The sequence below is a fragment of the Coenobita brevimanus genome, chromosome 89, assembly GCF_032717465.1.
Source record: "Coenobita brevimanus isolate Jiangsu-jjx chromosome 89, ASM3271746v2, whole genome shotgun sequence".
Classification (NCBI taxonomy): Eukaryota; Metazoa; Arthropoda; class Malacostraca; order Decapoda; family Coenobitidae; genus Coenobita; species Coenobita brevimanus.
In genome coordinates this window covers 15821668-15847702 of record NC_137042.1, presented here as the reverse complement: position 1 = coordinate 15847702, position 26035 = coordinate 15821668, and the positions used below count along the sequence as shown (strand labels likewise).

General features: G+C 42.3%; 1 protein-coding gene across 3 annotated transcripts in view; it reads right to left on the bottom strand.

The window, feature by feature from the left end:
* Positions 1–26035, bottom strand: part of LOC145411467 (lipoma-preferred partner homolog) — a 164626-nt gene that overhangs the window by 27578 nt on the left and 111013 nt on the right. For all 3 annotated transcript variants that reach the window (XM_080281514.1, XM_080281513.1, XM_080281515.1), the window contains exon 4: positions 13531–13709. In XM_080281514.1, the coding sequence (XP_080137640.1) occupies positions 13531–13709 (179 nt within the window). The remainder of the gene's footprint in view (positions 1–13530; positions 13710–26035) is intronic.

Here is a 26035-nt window from a genome sequence, read left to right as displayed (position 1 = left end):
TTTCATCATCATCGTCCGGACCTCCTTTCCCACCCTAGGGTAGGGTGAGAAGTAGCAATGTCCAGACAGCCCAAATTTGCCCAATCCAATGGGCCACGCTTCCATTCAATCATCGTTCAAGCCCCTGGAATCCTGGCTCTATTGGATACGCCAAAACATTCACCACGTTCTGTAGCTTCACATAATCGTATCCGACAGTCAATCCAGACACTGCCATGCTAAAAAGAGGTCCCAAAATCCCTGATCATGCAATTCTCCTCGCAACATTCATCCAGCCAGCTCGATCTCCTGTCAGTTCCCTAGCCTCACCAACTTCCAAACCTCTCTGCCTCACACATTCATCCACCATATCTTTCCACCTTCTCCTTGGCCTACCTCGCCACCTCCCTTCTTCGAATTCGCTCAGATATACCTTTTTCACCACTCTATTGTTATCCATTCTCTCTACATGACCATACCATCTCGGTACACTCTCTTCGATTCTGGTGTCCACAGACCTCTTCACTCTGCATCTTTCACGAATCACATTATTTCGTATCCTATCCACCCTCTGTACTCCACATACATTCCTCAGCAGTCCCATCTCCACTGCTCTTACTCTTCCCTTTTCCTTTGTCTAGGGTAATAATTATACCTGATTTCCAATCCTTTGGGACTACCTTCCTTCCAGGACAATCTGCACATCTTCCATATCCATTCTACTATTACCTCTTCCCCCATGCTTCGGCATTTCACCATACACTCCATCAATTCCTGGGGCTTTCCTCATTTGGACTTTCTTCACTGCTTCCATTACTTCTATCCTACTGATCTCTTCCTCCATTCTCACCATCCTCCTTCTCCCAGACATACCTCAGCCACTTATACTCGCATTACCTTCATTCTCTATGTTTAACAGTTTGTTAACCCCTCTGCGCCAGGTGTTGGTATGGACTGACGCAAAAGGGATGGACAGAGGCCACTGGGTGTCAATAATAACCACAACTGTTTTTGCACCAGTGTGAAGTGGCGGCCATTTGATTTCATCACCAAAGGGTAGAGAGAGACTCCCGTCGCCTGACACACAGGTACCTAAGTCTTCTCTGTCACTTTGCCAGGTGCAGAACGATGTTTCCTCAAACCTCCTTGTCCGATTCCATTCCCGCCTCCCGTTGACCCCTTTCCTCATCCACTCCTGAGAAGCCTCTTTCCAAGGATACTGGGAAAGGGATCAGTGATTGTGCCATAGGGCACGCCTTGAACACCACTGTGTCTAGTTTATCTAGTAGTGGAGAAGTTATCACGCTGACAGCAATGCCAAAGTCAGGGCTGCACACACATGCACTAATACATTCTGTTTCGTGTGTCAAAAGTTACCGATCTGCTTCACGTCCTTATTCATCGACGAGACTACCTGTTTTCATTCGCAAGGAGAGTTGGTGAGTATTATGGTCACTAATTTATTTCCTTAACTGCTATACTTTCTGAGATATTAACTATTATGGTTTCAACACAGGCTGTTCTGGGAAAACTGCCAGGAGAGAACAGCTGCACCAAAATATACCCGGCATCTAGGGGTTACAGTGTTCTCTCCATCTGCTCACTTTTCTCCTATCTCCACAATCAATCTACCACTTTTATCTTTCACTCCCCAACTAACTACTTTAACACCCTATTCAACTCTCTTTATTCCCTTCCAGAACATTTTCTTATATTCCCTCCGCTTTACACTTAAATTCCTTCCAAACTCCTCATCCACTCTCTTCTCACTCTTTCTTACTAATCTTTTCAATTCTCTCTTCATCTCTACATATAACTCTCTCTTCCGCCTCTCAACTTCCTCCATGCCTCTGCTTCCCATCCACTCACTATACAGTATGCTTTCTTCTTTTGCGCCACAACTTGCCTCGCCTCTTCATTCCATCATGCTGTTCCCTGTACCCCCTTTTCTCTTCCCTTCACCCCACACACCACCTCACATGCTGCACAGGTTTCTTCTGCAAAATCTTGCACACACCTTCTACCTCTCCCATCAGCGCCAAATCATATTTACCCAATCGCTTCTCCGCTTCTCTCTTACACTGTCTTTCTTTCATCCCCTTGCAACCTTCCTACCCTTATTGTATGGACTACTTCTTCCTGTCCTTCTCTCCTTCTAGTCCTCCATTGCATCTGAATCTTGGCTTTCACCACCAATAAGTGGTGATCAGAAGGTCCATTCCCACAACCTCTGTAAACTCTTGCATCCATTACATACCTCCTCATTCTGTCATCCACACACACATAATCAATTACTGCCTTTCGTTCATTCAGTTCATGAGTATCTCGATGACTAAGCGATGTGGTGTGATGCAGTTAGTGGCAGACTAAAAGGTCAGTGTTGCCACTGCACAGCACTTCTGTTGCAATCAGGCTATGTCATCTAGTTGGTGTGTTATTTAAAAGTTCATATTCTTTTTGGACAGACCTCATAATAACTTTTACAGTAAGTAAAGAAATAAGTCCATCGGTAGTTTTACTTTAAAAATAACACATGGCACTGCTACAAAAGTTAACTTTCTAAAAGAACTATTATACAGCATTCTTGGTCAAAATATGGTGAAAATTTTGCATTAAACCCTTACCAGAATGTAAACACAGCATTAGCAGTGGGCCTGGCCTACAATAGTATTTGTACTCTTATTGAAAGGAAAAATACAGTATGATATATAAGGTGGCAAATCAGGTGAAGAGGGGGAATCAGGATATTATAGGCGAGCAGTGTGTGAACAGTGGGGATATTAAAGACGCATGGAGAATGCATTATAGCCGGCTGTTGAATGAGCAGTTTCACTGGGACAGGAAGATTCAGGGTCAGAAGATCCAGTGTTTGGCCCTTGGCCTTTCATTGATGCTGCTACAGTGAGTGAGGCAGTAGGCAGAATGCAGGTGGGGAAGGCAGCAGGTGTGTCTGGGTTGACTGCTGAAATGTTGAAGGCCTCAGGAGACATAGGAGTGAGGTCAGTCACTGACCTGATAAATAGGATTATATATGAGTGTGTTGTCCCAGATGACTGGCTGAAGAGTGTAACTGTAAATGTGTACAAGGGGAAGGGTAATGCCCCGGAAAGAGGAAATTATAGAGATATAAAGCTTCTAGATAAGATAATGAAGGTAATGGAGAGAGTTCTAGAAGGTAAGATTAGAGGAAGAGTGAATATTGATGAGATGCAATCTGGGTTTATGCCACGCAGGGGGTCCACTGATGCCATAATCACTGTTTGACAGCTTCAGGAAAAATATATAGGAAACAAAAGAGAACTTTACTTTGTTTTTGTTGATTTGGAAAAGGCCTTTAACAAAGTCCCTAGAGTGGTGATGAAGTGGGCAATGAAAATGCTTGCAATCGAGGAGTGGCTAGTTAGGGTGGTTATGGCCATGTACAGTAATCACTCTAATATCCGGACGCCCAATAACCGAACATCCCCACTAACCGAACCTTATCGTCCTGGGATCAAACATTCCCAAAATGGTCCGAAAATCCAAAAAAATTGGAAAAAAAATCGATTTTTTGCCGTCCGTAATTAGAACTTGCCGCGCGCGCCACGTGAGAGCATTGTTTTGGTTCGTCATTCCTCCGACGTCCGATAGAGCGCCGCTGCATCCTCCCCACTTCCCGCCTGTCTCTCACCGCGACAAGACCTGCGCTGTTCGCCATGACTTCTGTGTGTTAGTGACTAAGTTCAGTGCAAGACTTCAGGAAGAGTGTAGTGCAAGTGCTTCAGGAAATCGTTCTTACTGTCAGAGTCCGAGAGGAGGCGGTTATTCATCGAGGTGGCCAGGGACTTGCTGTCAGTAGCCAGAATGTTTCATGTTGTACTATTTTCCATACTATATTTACCAGAATGTTTCATATTGTATTTTTTCCCATACTATACTCACCAGAAAGTGTCATACTGTACTTCTTTCCATACTAAACTTACCTCATGCATGTGCAGTAGGAATGTTTTTCAGAGTTCGGTTAGGTTAGGTTCGGTTAGAGTCCATAAGTACCAGAATGTTTATTAATGTATGAACATACTTCTAAACCCACATTTTATGTTTCTATTGCATTTATTTCAGTCATTTATGTGCCTTATTGGTGTGATTTGGGTGTTAAATAGGTGCTATGCATGTCCGGAGGAAGTTGTATAGGTGTTTCTCTGTGTTAGGGTCCGTAAGTACAAGTCCATAAGCTGGGGCCCAATATCCGGACGAAACCAATATCCGAACCTACCGATGGCTCTATTGATCCGGATATTGGAGGGGTTACTGTATATGGGTGCTCACACCCAGGTAAGAGTGAATGGAGATTTGAGTGATGAGTTTTCTGTGAATGTTGGTGTGCATCAGGGGTCAGTTTTGGGTCCTTTGCTGTTTATCATGGTACTTGAAGCTCTCTCACGTGACTTCAGAAATGGACTACCGTGGGAGATGCTGTATGTTGATGATTTGTTGTTGATTGCAGAGAATAAAAGGGAGGCAGAGGAAAGATTCAGGAAGTGGAGAGATGGTATGGGGCACAAGGGCTTAAGAGTAAATGCAGATAAAACAAAAGTGATGATATCTAGAGTTGGTGGCCATACTGTAAAAGAAGAGGGAGAGAGGCCATGTGCAATCTGCCACAAGGGTGTGGGAAGTAATTCCTTCTTGTGCAGTGTTTGTGATATGTGGGTGCATGAGAGATGTAGTGGTATTAGAGGTAGACTGCGAGATAATATCATTTTATGTGCGTAGTGTGTCGAGAACAGGTGGTGATTGTCAGGCGTGAAAGGACTGAACTTGCTGGTGAGTCTCTTGAGTGTGTGGAAGAGTTTTGTTATCTGTGAGACATGTTATGTGCTAGAGGTGGGGATGGAGCTAGCTCTGTGGCTAGGGTGAGGAGTGGTTGGAAGTTCAGGAGCTGTTGCCCCTCCTGACAATGAGAGGGCTCTCTCTATATGCTATGGGATGTCTGTATGCAGCATGTGTTAGGAGTGTAATGCTGTATGGTGGTGAGACCTGGGCAGTAAAGGAAGAGGATATTCGCAGGCTCAAACGTAAAGAAATGACAATGATTAGGTGGATGTGAAGAGTGTCCCAGAGTGCAAGGCCTGGGGGGGTAGGGTTATGATGGAAGAGTTGAAAGATAGGTTGGGAATGAAGTGTATTGGTGTTGTGATGAAGAGAGGCAGATTGAGGTGGTCTGGGCATGTGGAGAGGATGTGGGATGATAATTGGGTGCGGAATGAGGGAAGCGTTAACATTAGGGGTGGGGTTGCGAGGGGCAGACCGAAGATGACCTGGGACGAGGTCAATAAGTGTGACCTCAGGGTTAAGGGACTGAACAGGAGGGCTGCCAGAGATCGAGCAGCATGGAGAGCCGCCATTAGGTGACCAAGGCTGACACATGCAAGCATGTTGGAGCCTTCATAAATGAAATGAAAAATAAAACAAGTGATATAATTTACATTTACCAAGTTGAAAAATACAGAAAACAAAATGGCCTGTGATAGTTAACTCTATGAAGCAGTATGTAATTTGCAAATTTTTGACAATTCTTTATAAACGGCTTACTTCCCCAGCCTCCTTACAACCTCCCTAGATGTGTATATCATACTAGACACAATTGTTGATGAAATATCTGGACAGGTGTAAGTACAGGAGATAGACTTCTATTTGATAATGGCAATAACTCAAAATAAAGGGGCTTATGACTAGAATTATTTGGGGGTAAAAGAATTATTATAAAATGTCTACAGATAAATAAGAAATAGACAGCTGGAAATGTTAATTCAACAATCATGAGGAAGATGGGAGAAAAGGGACACTACGAAAAGTACAGGAAGGAAAACAGTGGTCTATCTATCTATTGCCAGATGCCTTCATCCCTTATACGGGGTGGCCACAAATAAATCACCTCTACGTCACCCTGTTCACCGTCATTTCACTGCCCTGCTCCCAAATCACACCCCCCTCTCTCATATACCTCTCCACTCCATCCCTCCATCTCATCCTTGGCCTCCCCTTCCCTCTCTCCCCCTCCACCTCACTCACATACACTCTCCTTGTCAGTCTCTCACTCTCCACATGGCCAAACAACCTCAGTGTGTTTCTCCTCATACTTCCTATCACATCCACATCCACACCACAATATTCCTTCACATCCTCATTTGGCAGTCTGTCTCTCCATGTGACTTCACAGGCTCCTCTCAAATAACTCATCTCCACTGATCTCATTCTTGACTTGTGTCTCTCCAACAACGTCCAAGCTTCACTTACATACGTCAGAGTTGGTATCACAATACTGTCATGTAATAACTTTTTCACTTCCATGCTCAATTCCCTGTTTCTTATCACTGCCTTCAAGGAACCAGCAACCTTTCTTCTTCTTGTACCCTTTCAAGCACTTCACTCTCTGAACTTCCATCCTTACTCATCACACTCCCCAGGTACTTTTTTTTTTTTTTAACGTGTCTGACTCTGGGCACAGGCTTCACAGCCTGCTATCAAGGCCCAGCAGTCCTCCTACATACCATACACCTCTACATGTCACCACTTCGGCATTAACACCCACCGTCCATATTGAATACATGCTAGGGCTGTCTCGTACAGGACTGGTGTATTGGTATTAGCGGGGGTATTTTTACGGCATGTCAGCAGGTCTTCTGGTAGATCAGTAAAACCTGATTTCATGAAATTCAAATCCTTAAACTGTTCCCTGCTTCAGCGGGGATTTGAACCTGGGTCCGCTAGAACGGCAGGCCACTTAAACGCACTCACATTTTCATTTCCTCCTCATCCAGCCTCACTTTACATTCACTGACTTCATTTCTCTCCAAGACTATAACTTTACTCTTCCCTACATTCACCTTTAGATTCCGTTTCTTACACACTCTCCCAAACTCATTCACCTGGCCTTGCAGTTCCCCCTTCGTCTTCACTTAACAACACAGTGTCATCTGCAAACAACAGTACAGGTAGTTTCCAAACACTGCCCTCTCTCACTAGGGCTGCTCCAACATCCACTGCCCTACCTTGTATCTCTTTTATAACCCCATCCATATACAGATTGAACAACCATGGAGACATGACACATCCTTGTTTCAATCCAACCTTCAAAGAGAAAAATTCACTCAGTTCACTATCTACAGTAAAAGTCCCATTATTCGGCAGCTGATTATTCGGTAGATCCGACATTTCGGCAGTTTTGAGAAATAGTCCCATTTACGAAAATCTTTTATTGTTCGGCAGATGTCCGGAATCATCTCGGCAGTCCAGGAAGTGTTATCTGTGACTTGTAGGCCTAATGTTTCATTACACTTCTGTATGTTCACTAATTTCTATATTTTTTCAGACTCAGGTATAGTACTATATTGATTACAATATTGGATAGTATCATACAGTACAGTAACCACCCCCTCCAAATTAGCAAGGGTTACGTTCCAAGCCCTCTTGCTAATTCTTGAAATTCGTTCATTCTTGACACATTCCTGAAAGTGTCATTTACTGGTAACTGCGTAGCCCATGAACCACTGATACTGTAATGCATTACCCATAAATAATGGTGTTTGTTAAATCAGTTTCCCCATTGTTTTTAGCTGTACGGCTGTGACAGCTCTAGTATTTTTATTCCTCAGCATAATGGAGGAAGGGACTGTCCTGTTTAACTAAACCTAATCTAACCGAGTTTAACTGTACCTAAAGTCAGAAAAATACTTAAAAATAAACTGCAGGAATATGAATTGCTAAGGTCTCTCTGATGAAAGTTAAATGTACATTTAGCGCTCATTCTTTTGTTCATTTTTGTGTTTAATGTGAAAGAGAGTACTGATGCAAACAGTAATATATCCCGTTAACCCCTTAATAACCTCCGGCACTGAACAACCCTTTACAGTACCGATGTCAGTGATATCAAGTCAGTGTGAGCTATAAAGAAAATTGAACAATTATGGGGAGGGAACGAAGGTCACTGGTACGTTTACATGACTCTATGCTAAGATTCCAAGCAGTCAGGCAGTCGGTTAATCTCAGATATTTTCGCCCATTTGGTAAATGCCCCGTAACTTTATAAGTTTTTCCGTGACTCTCAGCGAATCATAGCATGGGTTTGGAAAGCTAAATAACACATTGCTAGGTGAGCCAGACGATTATCTTCACGTCTTTAAGAAAAACAAATTGATAGAAGAATGGAAGAAACTTACTCTACGTACTCAGAGGGATTAAATTTCTTCCATTTTCTTAACCCCTTAACCGCGAGGCGTCACTTTCGTGACGCTTGGGAGCAAGGGATCATACCGCGGGGCGTCGCTTTTGTGATTCTGTGTTATTTTGAATTCACCCGGGCTTCCAAGTGGGGGCTTGTATCATCTATCAGTACTGCCAATGTCCAACACTAGTCAGCACTCCTAATCTCATCTGTACTCCCATCCATTGTTGACAATTTAGCCATTTCTCCCCGTTCTTGACTCCCCTCCCTACCCCCCCTCCATTACCCTATCCTCTTGCCTGCCCGGCCATGCTACGCTAAGTAAATCTTCCCTGGAATTTTTCACTGATTTCATCCATTGAAATAAGCCCTATGTCGTATTCTTATACCAAATAATATATACAAGAAAGAAATAAGGTAAGTGAGAGTGCCATACACCTGGAATTGGCTAATTATCACCTGACAACACCTCACGTGCACTCGTTCGCTAATTTTCGCTGTTTTTTTCCCCTTGAAATATGCCGTATAATCTATTTTCGTAATAAATATACATGTAAGGAGGGAAGGGAGAAGCCTAAGTGATATTTACATTCACCTGGAACTACCTAATTTATAATGTATTGTCTAGATTTCCTGCCAATCATATCAGTGCTACACAAAGATGTTTCAAGATTTAACATTGGTAGCTCTGATTATATATCTCCTAAATAGGCCTCTAATCTATTTTCGTAATAAATATACATGTAAGGAGGGAAGGGAGAAGCCTAAGTGATATTTACATTCACCTGGAACTACCAAATTTATAATGTATTGTCTAGATTTCCTGCCAGTCATATCAGTGCTAGACTTAGCTGTTTCAAGAAGTAATATTGGTAACTCTGAATAACCCCTAAGCAGGCCTCCAGGCTGGCCCTGCGTTATCAGTTTACTCTCATCTTCCGAAGTGAGGGGACGTATGTTTCTTCTTGCTGACTTCAAGGCCTTTTTTCACCCCCATGCAAATGGCTCTGTGACCTTTACCCCCTACTAAACCTCGTGTGGAAAGAGGTAAAGGGCTGACAATTGATAAAAGAGTGACTACGATCTTTCTATTGAGTAAAACAGTGCAAGTGGAATTGTAAATAATGTGTAAATAATGTGTAAACAGCAAGTGAAAGCAATGAATGTAAATATACGTGAACAATGGAAAATAGTTTTATAAGTTATTTCAAGTGACAGTGCACAACACAGTGTAAATAAAATAGAAATGTAAATAACGTAAATAAAATAGAGAACGTAAATAGAAATGTAAATGAGTAGTATTATAAGAATATGAGTATATACCCTAGGAGTAATGAAAGTGAAAGTTTCACTCTAGCATGTCTGAATGCTATGAGTTATGAGAGTGAAGATGAAAGTGACATTCACTCTCAATGCCAGTATACAGGACGAGAAAGTGAATGCTACGTATTTTACTGAAAGAAATTGAATCCCTACAGTGACAATAAACTAATACTACTGAAGGAAACTTATGGATAAAGACTGTAGATATATATAAGTGTAATATAGTAATAGAAATATAAAGTGTGAGGGGTTTTATGAATAATAAATGACAGAGTAACAAAAGCGAACTAGTGCCAGTGCGACGATTCAGACGTGCTCGTAATTTCCATTGCTTTCACAGTTTTTTTTTTTTGAGTATGGATCCCAAACTACTTGAAAATTGTAGAACAGTGTTTATAGTGTTTGTATCTGGCTGTGGTAATCATATTACGGGTTGTCGGGAAGTGTAAAGTGGAGACTTCGTTACCCTACTTCAGAGGTCTCCACAAGTCCTACGGTAACCGACGAAGGCTCAACAATCATTCCAGGAGAAAGCTGAAGGTATGTGCCATAAGCATATGTAATTTTATTATTCTAGGACTAATAACTGATTTTTGGCAAATATTTTTTGAGAGTCTGTCGGAGCCCAAATAACCCCGCGGCACACGCAAGTCATTGGTAAATAAGCCCGCGGTGTAGGGGTTAAAGATGTGAAGATAATCATCTGGCGCACCTAACAATGTGTTATTTAGTTTCCTAAACCCAAGCTATGATTCACGGGAGAAGTTACAAAGTTACGGTGCATTTACCAAATGGGCGAAAACATCTGAGATTAACCGACCCTCTGACTGCTTGGAATCGTATCGTAAAGTCGTGTAAACATGCCAGTGACCTTCGTTCCCTTCCCATAATTGTTCACAGTTTTTTACTGTAATGGGTTGTTCAATGACGGAGGTTATTAAGGGGTTAATGGAATACATTACTGTTTCCATCAATACTCCCCCTTTCACATGTAAACAAAAAAAACGAAGAAAAGAATGTATGCTAAATGTATGATTAACTTTCATCAGAAAGACCTTACCAATTCATATTCCTTCACTTTATTTTATGCAATTTTCCGACTATTTTATTGTGTGTTTGGAAAAAATACTGTATACAGCACTCACTCCAAACATATTTGTAATAACATAAGTAGTGATGAGTTCACCAATACAAGTGATGTACTGAGCTGGTAGGTAATATTACGTATCATTTCGGCCATCCAGGAAGTGTTATCTGACTTGTATGCCTACTGTGTCATTACACTTGTATATGTTCACTAATTTATATATATATATATTTCAGATTCAGGTACAGTACTGTATTGATTGCAGTATTGTACAGTATACTCTCTCCAAACAGTTGTAATACCATAAGTGGTGATGACAGTGTTCACCAATATATTTAAGGTACTGAGTGGGTAGGTTTTTGATTATTCGGTAAATCCAATATCTCGGCATCATCCTGGTCCCATAGATGCCGAATAATGGGACTTTTACTGTACATGCACTGCAGCCTTAGTACCTTTATACATACTGTTTACGTCCTTCAACAACTTCCCATCTAGTCCATACATTCGTAAGACTTTCCACGATCCTTGTCTATCCACCCTGTCATATGCTTTCTCCAAATCCATGAAGGCTACATACAACTTCTTTCCCTTCTCTAAAAACTTTTCCACTAAAGATCTATGAATGAATATCTGGTCTACACAAGCTCTTCCCTTCCTAAAACCTCCCTGTTCTTCTCCAACTAATTTCTCAGTTATTTCCCTAACTCTGTCAATAGGCATCCTACCATACACTTTTTCTATTACACTAAGAAGACAAATGCCCCTATGATTACCACACACTTCTTTTTCCCCTTTTCCTTTGTACGGGGGAATAACTGTACCTGACTTCCAATCCTCCGGGACTCTACCTTCCTCCCAGGCCAATCTGCACATCTCCCACATCCATTCTACTACTATCTTTCCTCATGCTTCAGCATTTCACCACACACTCCATCAACTCCTGGGGTTTGCCCCATTTTATCTTTCTTCATTGCTTCCGCAACTTCCATCCTTCAGATTTCTTCCTCTCTTCTCACCTCCCTCCCTCCTCCCAGCCATTCCCAAGTCACTTATACTTGCATTACTTTCATTCTCTATGTTGACCAATTCCTTAAAGTGTTCTCTCCATCTGCTCACTTTTTCTCCCTTCTCCACTAGTAATCTACCATTTTTATCTTTCACTCCCCAGCTAACTTATTTGGCACCCTGTCTAACTTTCTTTACCTCTTTCCAGAACATTTTCTTCCATTCCCTCCACTTTACACTCAAGTTCCTTTCAAATTCCTCATCCACTCTCTTCTTACTCTCTCTTACTGATCTTTTCACCTCTCTCTTCCTCTCTACATATAACTCTCTCTTCCATCTCTCAACTTCTTTCACACCCCTGTTTCTCATCCACTCACTATATGCTTTCTTCTTTTGTGCCACAGCTTCTCTCACCTCTTCAGTCCACCGTGCTGTTCCTTGCACCCCCTTTCGTCTTCTCTTCACCTCACGTTCTGCACAAATTTCTTCTGTGAATATCTTGCATACACCTTCCATGTCCCCCATCTGCTCCAACCTATATTTAACTTATCACTCCTCCACTTCCCTCTTATATTCTGCCTTTTTTCCAACTCTTAAAAAATAACTTTTCCACTCTCACTGTATGTACTACTTCCTCTTGTCCTTCCCTTTTTCTATTTCTCCATTTTATTTGAACTTTAATTCTGACCACCACCAAGTGGTGGTCCGAAAGTCCACTCTCCTAGCCTCTATATACTCTTGCATCCATTACACACCTTCTCATCTTTTCATCCAGACACATAATCAATCATTGCCTTCCATTCATTCAGTTTACCACCCACCCTTCTCATCATTCGCCATGCATATCTGTGGATCTGAAGAGGGCATTAGCTATCACCAACCCCCTCCTGGCACAACTGTCCACCAAAGCACTGCCATTCTCATCCATCTCTGCAGGCACACTCCACTCATCAACTACTCCATCCACCTTCCCATTCCGTTCTTTTCCATTCATATCTCCAATCAAAAACACTTTCTCATCTCTTTCAAACTTTCCATGCACACTTCCACATTTGTCCAGAACTCTTCTCTCACTCTGCTTGCATGACCTTGCATTGGCACATACACGCACACAACTGCCCACATTTGTAGTCCAACTTTTAATCTGACCCACACAATCCTCGAGCCAACTGATCCATACTCTTGTATTCTCCTTCCATCTGTTATTCACAACAATACACACTCCTTTTGCCCTCTCATTCTCACCTACTCCTGCGCATATACCCCATCCAAACTCCCATTCTCGCACACTCTCACCTCTCCATTTAGTTACCGTTAACCCACATACATCCACTTATGCACCTGGACAATCTCTCTTTCTTTCACCTCACCATTTGCACCCCTAACATTTGAAATCGCCATCTGTATCATGTCCTTTGCTCGGTCCTTGGTCATCACCTTTTGGTCAGTCCTGGTCCGAGGCTTCTTGCTCGTCTTTTTAGCTAGTTGTTTTCTGGGGAGGGGTACTAACCCTCCGCCAACCCACTTGTGGGTTGTGCGGTGGTAATTGGCATAAATATGTGGTGCCACACACTGCTGTGAGAGAAACTGGGTGATTTTTTTCCCCTGCCCTAGTGATTCATACTATGGATTAAACAAAAAAACTGCACTGGATGATATAACGATCGTCACAAATACAGCACTGTTTATAAATGAGTTTTGCATTTGACAAGCTTGTGTTGGAGGAGGTTTTATGGTATTGCACAATGAATGTATACAGTATACTTAATTCTACTGGATCAAAAACTGGAGTTATTAGTACTGAAATACAGGTGTAATCCTCATATTTATGTGCATCAGAACAATGACTACTGCAAAATACTGTCCACTTCGTCTGATCATCAACCAAAAGTACTGGGCAAACAGCACCACAGATGATGGAACTAACTTATGGAAGTCATCAATGCAGTGGATCTGGTTGGATGCATCTACAGTGAAGGGGATGCCATCAAGGGACTTGCTGCAGACAACACAAGTGAAGCACTGTGGATGGTAAGGCTTCCCTGTAGCTCGCAGGATCCTATCCAAAATTGGCTTGGTGCACACACAGCACTTTTCCAGAGTGTTCTGAAAAGAATGATTATTTGTGATCAGCCTAAGGTCTCTTAATTCCCTCAGACAGGAGACATGAGAAACTGTATACATTTCATCTTTGATTCAGTTCTTCTAGCCAATGGTGTAACAAATAACTGAAGCAGCAGTCAATCACCAAACTGGCATAAGAATTAGCCAGAATGACTGCCTGGAGGGATTGTTAATACAAGATATTATGGCAGGGAAGGGAAAATGGATATTGTGGTATGGGTGTGCTGGTTATGGGAAAATGGGTGGAATATGTCATGAATGTAATGAGAGTGAATGAAAGGATTATAGTAGTGAAAATATTGTTCGGCAGGCTCACAATTTCATTATCTTCTTTTATTTTAGCTCTTGTCCCCAAGCACTGTTATTTTGAATGAAACATTGTTTCATTTCGTTTTGTTTTTAAAGGCTCCAACATGCTTGCATGCGTTGGCCTCGATCACCTAATGGCAGCTCTCCATGCTGCATGATCTATTGCAGCCTCCCTGCTCAGTCCCTTAACCCTGAAGTCACGCTTAACGACCTCGTCCCATGTCTTTCTCGGTCTACCCCTCATAACCCCACCCCCAGTATTAACACTTCTCACCTTCCTCACCCAATTATCATCCCCCATCCTCTCCACATGCCCAAACCATCTCAATCTACCTCTCCTCATCACAACACCAATACACTCCAGTCCCATCCTACCTCTCAACTCTTCATTCGTAAATATATGTAAATACAGTATATGTAAATATATGTCACGTTTTAGCGAGAAATTGATTTTCCACGAGGTTCTGCGTAACCTGTCTTGTGTTGTATGACAACTGTACTGTAATCCTGTCGCTTAAATCAGATTTGTATCCGAATTAAAATTATTTGTCCAGCATCGAAAAAGATCTGATTTATCTGATATCAGATTTAGAGAGGGTTTACCGTACTGTATATACAGTACAGTAATCCCCGTACTTTCCAGACACCCACTTTCCCGACATCCCCACTTACCGGATATTTTGGTCCCAGGATCCAGTATTCAAAAAAAAAAAAAAAAAACACCAAACTTTTTTCCCTCCTGTTTAATATTTACATGGATGGTGTTGTAAGGGAGGTGAATGCAAGAGTTTTAGGTGGTCTGAGTCTGGTAAATGTTGATGGAGGAGAGTGGAATCTGAAGCAACTGCTGTTTGCAGATGATACTGCATTGGTGACTGATTCAGAGGAGAAATTGAGACAGTTGGTAGAGGAGTTTGGAAGGGTGTGTGAAAGGAGGAAATTGAAAGTAAATGAGAATAAGAGTAAAGTGATGAAGTGTACGAGGTTGATAGATGGTAGGGGGATGAATATAATTTTGAATGGTGAGTTGCTTGAGGAGGTAGATTGTTTTAAATATCTAGGGTCACATGTTGCTGTGGATGGAAGAATAGATGCAGAAGTGAAGTTTAGAATTAATGAAGTAGGAAAGGTGCTGGGAGGAGCAGAACGAAAAAGTGTTTAAATGTCGTTAGCTTAGAATGGATGTAAAGAGAAGGCTGTATGAGGGTGTTGTGGTACCGACTGCGTTATATGGGGCTGAAACATGGAATATGGGTGTAGCAGAGAGGAAAAGTTTGAATGTAATGGAGATGAGATGTCTGAGGAGTATGTGTGGAGTGACAAGCGTATGGATCGAGTGCGAAATGATGAAGTGCGAAGGAGAACTGGAGTTGTTCGGGAGATGGCTGGTAGAGTTGAGCAGAGGGTGTTGCAATGGTTTGGGCATATGGAGAGAGAATGGATAATGAGCGATTGGTGAAAAAGATAACTAGATCTGATGTGAGAGGTGTAAGACTGAGAGGAAGACCCACGAATAGGATGGATGGACAGTGTGAAGAGAGCGCTGGATGCGAGAGGGATGTCTGTTGAGCAAGGAAGAGTGGCTGTTGGCGTGACAGAAATAAATGGAGAGAAATTGTGAATGAATAAGTGATGGCGCAGCCCTGAGGGGATATTCTCCCGCATTTGGTCTGATCAGCTAGTCAGGTCAGGTGCGGGTAAGGGGATGGGTCTGTTATGATGTGGCAGGGGTAAACCAGTTCTGCTGTCGGGCCCTGCTGTGGATGTCACTGCTTGCATTGCGCAGTTGACCCTTGTGCGGTGTGATGTGGTGAGGATCTGTCCGTTCTCCCCTTTGGGGCTAAGATGCGAATGAATGTGTTTGAATGGATGAGTAAATGGAGAGTGAGTCGTCCTGTCTCGGCTACCTCCCTTTCCTTGGGGGAAGCAGCCTAGGTATATAGATAGATAGATAGTAATTTGAAATTGCCGCGCGGCACCGAACACCTGTTTACATCACGGCCCCTTAATCCCCTCCATCCTCCCCCCTCCCCTGTCATGGTTTCCATTTGGTAATTTTCATTATCAAATGTGGACCAATTTGGTAATGAAAAACTCATTTGGTAATGATTCAGAATAATGCATTACCAAATGGATTTTTCACATGTATGAGGATACACAGGATGGATATGGTGGATTGTCTACTGTCTCTGATTAATCTGCTAGCCTAGATAGCGTGAAAATAATCAACATGCTGTTAATTATAAGGAGAGTGATTACATATATTTCCACTTGTATATATAATTAGTGAAAAATAAATGCTAGCTTTACGAATTATGTAATGAAAGGTTAAAAATGGTAATGAAAATTGAGGAGTTTGGTAATGTGGCCATTGCGATCTGGCAACTCGTTACCCCATCATCAACAGTCACAGCCTAACTCCGAACGAGAGCAGATGCTTATCGCAATGCATGCCACATGTGCTCGTTTTTTGTGAATAAACAGTGAATAAACCGCAATACCTCGCCACTAGAACACACGGGAATTTATAGTGTTGTGCAGTGTCAAGAAATTAGAATTTAGAGAGCAAAGGATTAACTGTGGAGTGCAAACTGGCAGTTGAAACTGGCTCTGTGCAATTAACAATGTGTTGTGATAAACAATTATAACTCACAGTGCAAAGAATTACTGTAAGTGCAGCACAACACTGGATTACTGTACGTGCTTCAAGAGCATTTTCACCACTGCCAAAGCCTTTAGAGAAGGCAGCCACAGACGTGCTGTAAGTACCCTGGCTGTGGTACAGTCACTTCTAATTCCTCATTCTTTGGTTACTTTTCATTTATTTCATGCTTTATGTCCACTATTGGTGTGAATAGGGTCTTAAATAGGTTTAAATAGGCGCTATGCATTTCCAGTAGGGAGTTATTTAGGTGGCTTTCAATGTTAGGCTGGGTTAGGGTCCTTAAGTACCAGTCCAGGAGGCAGGGGTCCACTTTTCGGACATGCCATTGGCTCTATTACATCGGATAGTGGAGGGATTACTGTATATATATATATATATATATATATATATATATATATATATATATATATATATATATATATATACACACACCAGTCCAGGAGCCAGAGGCCAACTTTCCGGACATGCCATTGGCTCTATTACATCGGATAGTGGAGGGATTACTGTGTATATATATATATATATATATATATATATATATATATATATATATATATATATATATATATATATATATATATATATATATATATATATATATATATATATATATATATATATATATATATATATATATATATATATAAGTATATATATATATATATATATATATATATATATATATATATATATATATATATATATATATATATATATATATATATATATATATATATATATATATATATATATATATATATATATATATATATATATATATAAGTATATATATATATATATATATATATATATATATATATATATATATATATATATATATATATATATATATATATATATAAGTATATATATATATATATATATATATATATATATATATATATATATATATATATATATATATATATAATATATATAGATACATATTATATATATACAGTATATACATAATATCTATCTATCTATCTATCTATATATATATATATATATATATATATATATATATATATATATATACACAGCATATATATATATATATTCCTGTATATATATATAATATAAATATTGATACATATTATATATATACAGCATATATATAATATCTATCTATCTATCTATCTATCTATATATATATCTATCTATATACATATATATATACAGTATATAATATATCTATATATATACATATATATATACAGTATATAATATATATATATATATATATATATATATATTTACATATAAAGAGTAAGACAGGGTGGAAGTGAAGTTAGCAGGGGTATGAAAGATAAAAATGGTAGATTACTAGTGGAGAAGGAAGAAAAAGTGAGCAGATGGAGAGAACACTTGAAGGAATTGTTGAACATAGAGGATGGAAGTAATGCGAGTATAAGTGGCTGGGGAATGGCTGGGAGAAGGAGGGAGGTGAGAAGACAGGAAGAAATCAGGATTTGTAGGATAGAAGTTGTGGAAGCAATGAAGAAAGTCAAATTAGGGAAAACCCCAGGAATTGATGGAGTGTGTGGTGAAATGCTGAAGCATGGGGAAGAGATAGTAGTAGAATGGATGTGGAAGATGTGCAGATTGGCCTGGGAGGAAGGTAGAGTCCCGGAGGATTGGAAGTCAGGTATAATCATTCCCTTGTACAAAGGAAAAGGGGAAAAAGAAGTGTGTGGTAATCATAGGGGCATTTGTCTTCTTAGTATAATAGGAAAAGTGTATGGTAGGATACTTACTGACAGAGTTTGAGAAAGAACAGAGAAATTAGTTGGAGAAGAACAGGGAGGCTTTAGGAAGGGAAGAGGTTGTGTAGATCAGATATTCATTCTTAGATCTTTAGTGGAAAAGTTTCTAGAGAAGGGCAAGAAGTTGTATGCGGCTTTCATGGACTTGGAGAAAGTATATGACAGGGTGGATAGACAAGGATTGTGGAAAGTGTTAAGAATATATGGAGTAGATGGGAAGTTGTTGAATGCTGTGAAGAGTATGTAAGATGATACGAAGGCTGCAGTGCATGTGGATGGTGAACTAAGTGAATTTTTCTCTTTGAAAGTTGGGTTCACTTCACTGGACGTTGTTGGAAGGACACAAGTCAAGAGTGAGAGCAGTGGAAATGAGTTATTTAAGAGGAGCCTGTGGAGTCACATGGAGAGACAGGCTGACGAATGAGGATATAAAGGAGCGTTGCGGTGTTGATGTGGATGTGATAGGAAGCGTTATGAGGAAGATACTGAGGTGATTTGGCCATGTGGAGAGGATGGAGGGTGAAAGACTGACGAAGAGAGTGTATGTGAGTGAGGTGGAGGGGGAAAGAGGGAGGGGGAGGCCGAGGATGAGATGGAGGGATGGGGTGGAGAGGTGTATGAGAGAGGGGGGTGTGAGTTGGGAGCAGGGGAGTGAAATGGCGGGGGACAGGGCGACTTGGAGGCGATTTGTTTGTGGCCACCCCAAACAGGACTGAGGCGTCTGGCAATAGATAGATAGATAGATAGAAAGTTGGGTTGAAACAGGGATGTATCATGTCTCCATAGTTGTTCAATCTGTTCATGGATGGGGTAATAAAAGAGGTACAAGGTAGGGTAGTGGATGTTGGAGTGGCCCTGGTGAGAGAGGATAGTGTTTGGAAACTCCCTGTACTGTTGCTTGCAGATGATACTGTGTTGTTGAGTGAAGAAGAAGGGGAGCTGCAAGGCTTGGTGGACGAGTTTGGGAGAGTGTGTAAGAAACGGAATCTAAAGGTGAATGTAGGGAAGAGTAAAGTGATGGTCTTTGAAAGAGGTGAAGTCAGTGAATGTACAGCGAGGTTGGATGGTGAGGAATTGGAAAATGTGAGTACAGTATGTTTAAGTACTTGGGTAGTGTGATGAGTAAGGATGGAGGTTTGGAAGGTGAAGTGCTTGAAAGAGTACAGCAGGGAAGAAAAGTTGCTGGTTCCTTGAAAGCAGTGATAAGAAACAGGGAGGTGAGCATGGAAGTGAAAAAGTTCCTACATGACAGTGTTGAGATACCAACTCTAACGTATGGAAGTGAAGCTTGGACGCTGTTGGAAGGGCACAAGTCATGAGTGAGAGCAGTGGAAATGAGTTATTTAAGAGGAGCCTGTGGAGTCACATGGAGAGACAGGTTGACAAATGAGGATATAAAGGAGCATTGTGGTGTGGATGTGGATGTGATAGGAAGCGTTAGGAGGAATACACTGAGGTGGTTTGGCCATGTGGAGAGGATGGAGGGTGAAAGACTGATGAAGAGAGTGTATATAAGTGAGGTGGAAGGGGGGAGAGGGAGGGGGAGGCCGAGGATGAGATGGAGGGATGGGGTGGAGAGGTATATGAGAGAGGGGGGTGTGAGCTGGGAGCAGGGCAGTGAAATGGTGGGGGACAGGGCGACATGGAGGCGATTTGTTTGTGGCCACCCCGAACAGAATTAAGGTGTCTGGCAATAGATAGATAGATAGATATACACTGTCACTTGCAGTAACTAAGGGCTCCTTTCCCTTGGAGCCACGCTGAAGCACTCATACTGGGAGTTTAGCACGATTTCCCTCACTGGCTCATCATTCGATTCACAAGAAAGATTGTAGTCACTGTCCATCATTATCATGGATAAATTAGCCAGTTCACGTTCCACAGCAGAGCCACTTAGTCCTTCACCACTTCCCACACAAGGTTCAGTAGCGGTAGAGGTCACAGGGCCCTTCTAGAAGCGGCAGAAATGGAGAGGCGCGAGTGCGACATGGTTTCATCTCAACAGACAACACTGAACAGAATGATGAGGCGGATATGGGGCCGCCAAGGGTTGACAACGTCAGAATGGTGACAGCTGCTACTTTATATGCTGTGAAATGACTGACAGGAAATCTAGACAATACATAATAAATTAGGTAGTTCCAGGTGAATGCAAATATCACTTAGGCTTCTCCCTTCCTTTCTTATATATATTTTTATTATGAGAACAGGTCATACGGCATTTTTCAAGGGGAAATAAACAGGGAAAATTAGCAAATGAGTGCACGTGGGGTGTTGCCAGGTGATAATTAGCCAATTCCAGATGTATAGCACTATCAATTACCTTTTTTTCATTTTTTATATATATTACTTTGTATAAGAATAGGGCATAGGGCTCATTTCAATGGATGAATAAGTGGAAAAATCTGGGCAAGATTTGTGTAACGTGGCACAGCTGGGGCAGGTGGGAGGAGAGGGTAATGGAGGGGAGGTAGGGAGGGAAGTCAAGAACGCAGAGAAATGGCTAAATTGTCAATAATGGATGGAAGTACAGATGACATTAGCAGCAAGACTATTGTTGGACACTGGCAGTACAGACAGATGATACAAGCAACCACTTGAAAGCCCGGGCTAATTCAAAATAACACAGAATTGCAAAAGTGATGCCCCGCAGTATGATCCATTGAACCCGAGCATCACGAAAGTGACGCCCCACGGTTAAGGGTTAAGAATAGAAAAGATGAAGGCTTGTTCACCAGGTGGATCAGTGAAAGGAGAGGAGAGCCAAAGGTGGTGGTGAACATTGAAATCTCCTAAAATGGAGATTTCAGAGAAAGGAGAAATGGATAGAATGTGTTCCATCGCAGAAGTAAGATAGTTGATGAATTTTTCATAGTCAGTAGAATTAGGAGATAAGTAAACAGCGCAGATATACAGTGCTTGTCAGAAGTATCGAGCGCCCTGCGTCCCTCCTACGAAACAAACCTTTCAACATTGAAAAAACACCGAGAAATGACTCCCCGGCTGTCATTTCTCGACGACTTCTTCTAGCCGGGGACATTGAGAGCAATCCAGGACCCACCAACAAATACATATGTCCAACATGCTCAAAACCTATCACGTCAAGCCGACACACAAAGGGTTCAGTTCAGTGCAATTCCTGCAAGAACTAGACCCATTACACCTGCACAACACTTGCAACCAGAAAACATTACACAAACACCTGGACCTGCTCCTTCCCCCCACCCATCAACCCCCCTTCCAATCCTACTCCTACTTCCTTCACACCACCACAGCCAAACCCACCGACCCTTCCCGCACCATCCAGTCCCCCAACTCCTCCCATTCCAACCCATCCTAATCCGCCTCAACCCTTACCTCCATCACAACCTCCTCCTACCCCTTCCCCTCCATCCACACCACCTCCCCCCCGTGCTGCAACAGCCAACACACATCGCACACACAACATAAACATCCTTCAGTTAAACACCGAAATACATGAACTCACACAATTCATCAAACAACAGAACATACACATTGCCATCTTACAAGAAACAAAACTACACAGCACAGAAAACACCGACATTTCATAACTTCACCACCATTTGACACGACCGGGCCGACGGCGGTGGCAGTGGACTCATCACCCTGGTACACAAATCCATCAACTTTGCAGATACCAGTGCACACACAAAGTCACTTCTTCCCCCACATGACACCACAACAGAAATACAATCAATTAAAATATGTACTGGTAACAAATCACACATAACAATCGCTAACACATACATTCCCCCCCACTATCATCCCCCACAGTACCACACAATTACTCTCCACAGATACACCACATCGCTAACATACCCAACATCATCCTGGGTAGTGATTTCAATGCCAAGTCGTCGGCCTGGCATGTCAACAACCCTGACACAGACAGAGGGCTGGTACTACAATCCCAGACAGATCATCTCTTCATACTAAACAGTCTAGACCAACATATCCATATCCCACACCAAGCCCTCTTCCTCCCATCATCTCCAGACATCACCTTCTGCTCCCCAAACCTCGCCCCCACTACATCATGGAGAGTGGTCAAAACCCTAGGTTCTGATCACCTCCCAATCATCATCACTACCAAAACCAGAATCACTCCAGCTGGCCACAAACACTACTGATAAGAGAGCCAACTGGGAGGCCTTTGTAACTGAAACAGAACAACATTTCAAAGCACTAAACAGTACACCCATCACAAACATTAACTATCTATCTATCTATTGCCAGACGCCTCAATCCCGTTTGGGGTGGCCACAAACAAATCGCCTCCAAGTCGCCCTGTCCCCCGCCATTTCACCACCCTGCTCCCAACTCACACCCCCCTCTCTCATATACCTCTCCACCCCATCCCTCCATCTCATCCTCGGTCCACTGTGAAAACTTTCAATACAATCATACAAAACGCAGACAAAAGACACATCCCTAGAGGCAACAGAAACACAACCCCAACTTCACACCAGAAATTCAAGGCCTCATCAGACAACGGGACACACTGCGACACTCCCCAACACCCCATACACAAGACACCATACAACAAATACAAGAACTCAACACTCAGATAAACAATAAAATATTAGAACAGCAAACGCTAAACTGGAAAAATTACCTCCAAACACTTGACCACAAAACAAACATCAGTAAACTCTACAAAACACTAAACAGCATCACACTTTCCAACAGCAACAACACACAATCATATGCTGCCATCACCACAACAGACACCATACCCTCAAACAAACAACAAGCAAACACTTTCATCAATAACTTTTCACAAGTCAGCCATCTAAACTCCCATCCCGAAGACTGACGTATCATCCGACGTAAGAGACAGTTCCCCACAGACCCAGACTACGCACCTTTCACATACAACCACACGAAGCACATCATTAACAATCTCAAGCACTCATCTGCCTGTGGACCAGATAACATAAGCAACATTCACCTTAAACACCTAGGATCACAAAGCATACAAGCACTCACCAGCATCAAACTACAGCTACTCACACAACATAATACCCAACATCTGGAAGCATGGCAATATCATCACTATCCCTAAACCCAACAAAGACCCCATGTTACCCTCCTCACATAGCCCCATCACACTCCTCTGCACCCCCTCTAAAGTCACTGAACAACTGGTACTACAACAAGTCACACCTCACATTCCCCTAGCCCAGTCACAACATGGCTTTAGGCCACTACACTCCACAAACACCCTTCTCACAGACCTTACACAGAGAGTTTTTGATGGCATAAATTCAGCTAGGCCACCACACAGAACGCTCCTAGTCACACTAGACATTAGCAAAGCTTTTGATGACATCCCCCGCCACAACCTCACAAACAAAATACTCAACACAAACATGCACAATAACACAAAAAGATGGCAGGCAAACTACTTAGCAGGCAGATGTGCACTCGTAACATTTGCCGGTCAGTCTTCTAACATCAGAAACTTCACAAACAGCATCCCCCACGGATCTGTTTTGTCCCCTTCACTCTTTAACCTATACATGCACGACATACCCATACACCACAGATACACATAGCTTCCTATGCAGATGTACACACCAAAACGCAAACACAGCTGCACACATCATTCAACCTTACCTCAACACACTACACGAATGGTTCACCACAAACAGGCTCAAAATAGCCCCAGCCATATCTACAGTGACTCTTCTCACAAACTGGACAGCAGAACACAGTCACATCCTACACCTCCCCATAAACAACACCCCCCTACCACACACACACACACACACACAAAATCCTTGGTGTAACATACAATACATCAATGTCATTTAAACAACACATCACAAACATTAAAAATAAAATAACACCAAGACTCAATGCTTTGAGGTCACTTGCCCATACAACATTCGGACACAACAAAGGAACCATCACCACAGTATACAAAATATACATACATTCAGTGATGAATTATGCAAGCCCTGCCTGGGCTTCTAACCTCACCAAATCACACCACAACACTCTGCAGACCATACAGAACAAGGCCCTAAAAATAATCACAGGCTGCACAGCTACTACACCCACAGACCACCTACATCAAGAAACCAAAGTCCTCAAAGTCAAGATTCACCTAGACATGAGAGGCACCCAGTTTCTTGCTGCAGCCTCCACAAACCCACAACATCCACTGCAGTACATGGCAGCACATCCACCCACACCAAGGAACATCAAAACAACACCCAGCAAACGATAACATACACAAATACTGCCATCTCTCCCCCCTCGCCCACCTCAGACCAGCTTCCAGAAGCATATCCACACTCAGATCACTCGCCGCTCCATTCAGTCACTTAAAGACAACACACAGCTGCATGCACGGCCTCCTGACATCCACCCATCTGAATCCTATCTTCCTCGTGAGGACAGGGTCCACCTGGCCAGGCTGAGATGTGGGCACCATCCAGCCCTCTTAAGCTACCAGAAGAGGCTGGATGACTCTGTTGCTGATGCCTGTCCAGGATGCAACACAGCACCCCATACTATTAAGTACATTATGGAAGACTGCATTGCACACAATCACCTAAGCCAACAACACAACATACACTCTTTGAGAGCTCTGTGGGAAAGCCCGGTCTCGGCCATGGCCTTCCTAAGGGACTCAGGGCTGTTTGGCCAGACTGCCTAGGGAACAACTACTACTACTACTACTACTACAATAAAAAAAGATATAAATAATGCATTTTATTTACCTTTAGTGCTTCATAGGGTATCCTTTACGTTTCTTCACGGACCTGAGACGTCTTGGAAGTGAAAGGGCGAGGTTCCTGAGGTGCTGGAGGGGTATATTGTCCCAGGAGTCACGAATGGCGGCTTCCAGCTTAGGCAGAGAGCTCAAGTCCTTCCCTTGGAGATTCTTCTTTACGAGGTACCAGAGATTTTCAATCGGGTTGAGGTCTGGGCTATTTCCTGGCCAGTCTTTCATGAATGATACCTCGCAGTTACGAAGCCAATTGGTGACTGATTTGGCCTTATGAGCAGGTGCACTGTCCTGCTGAAACACTCGTGCACCTGTTAGCTCGAATGACTCAGGTAAATGATCACACAGAAGCTCCAGATAAACATCCTGATTCACTCGGCAGTTTCTGGGAAGCACAACAAGCTTCCCCAAACCCTTACCAGAAAAACAACCCCATACCATGAGTGAATCAGGATGTTTAACAGTGCTTTCAACATACTGTGGGTCAAGTGGGTCACTACCTTTGCGCCGGTACACACGTGCTCCTCTGTTACAGGTTACACTAAACATTGCCTCATCAGACCACAACACTGACAACCATTGCTCCTCACCCCAATTAACGTATTTGTTAGCAAAGGCAAGCCTATGAAGTCGCTGGTTGCTAAAGAGAAGAGGCTTTCTCACAGGCCTGTGACTTGTGTAACCAAGTTCATGGACCCTTCGAGACACTGTGTGCACAGAAACCTCACCAAACACTTCCAGATTGCTCTCCTTTATTTTCCTTGCACTCACACAAGGGTTAGACTCCACTGCATGTTTTAAAACATTA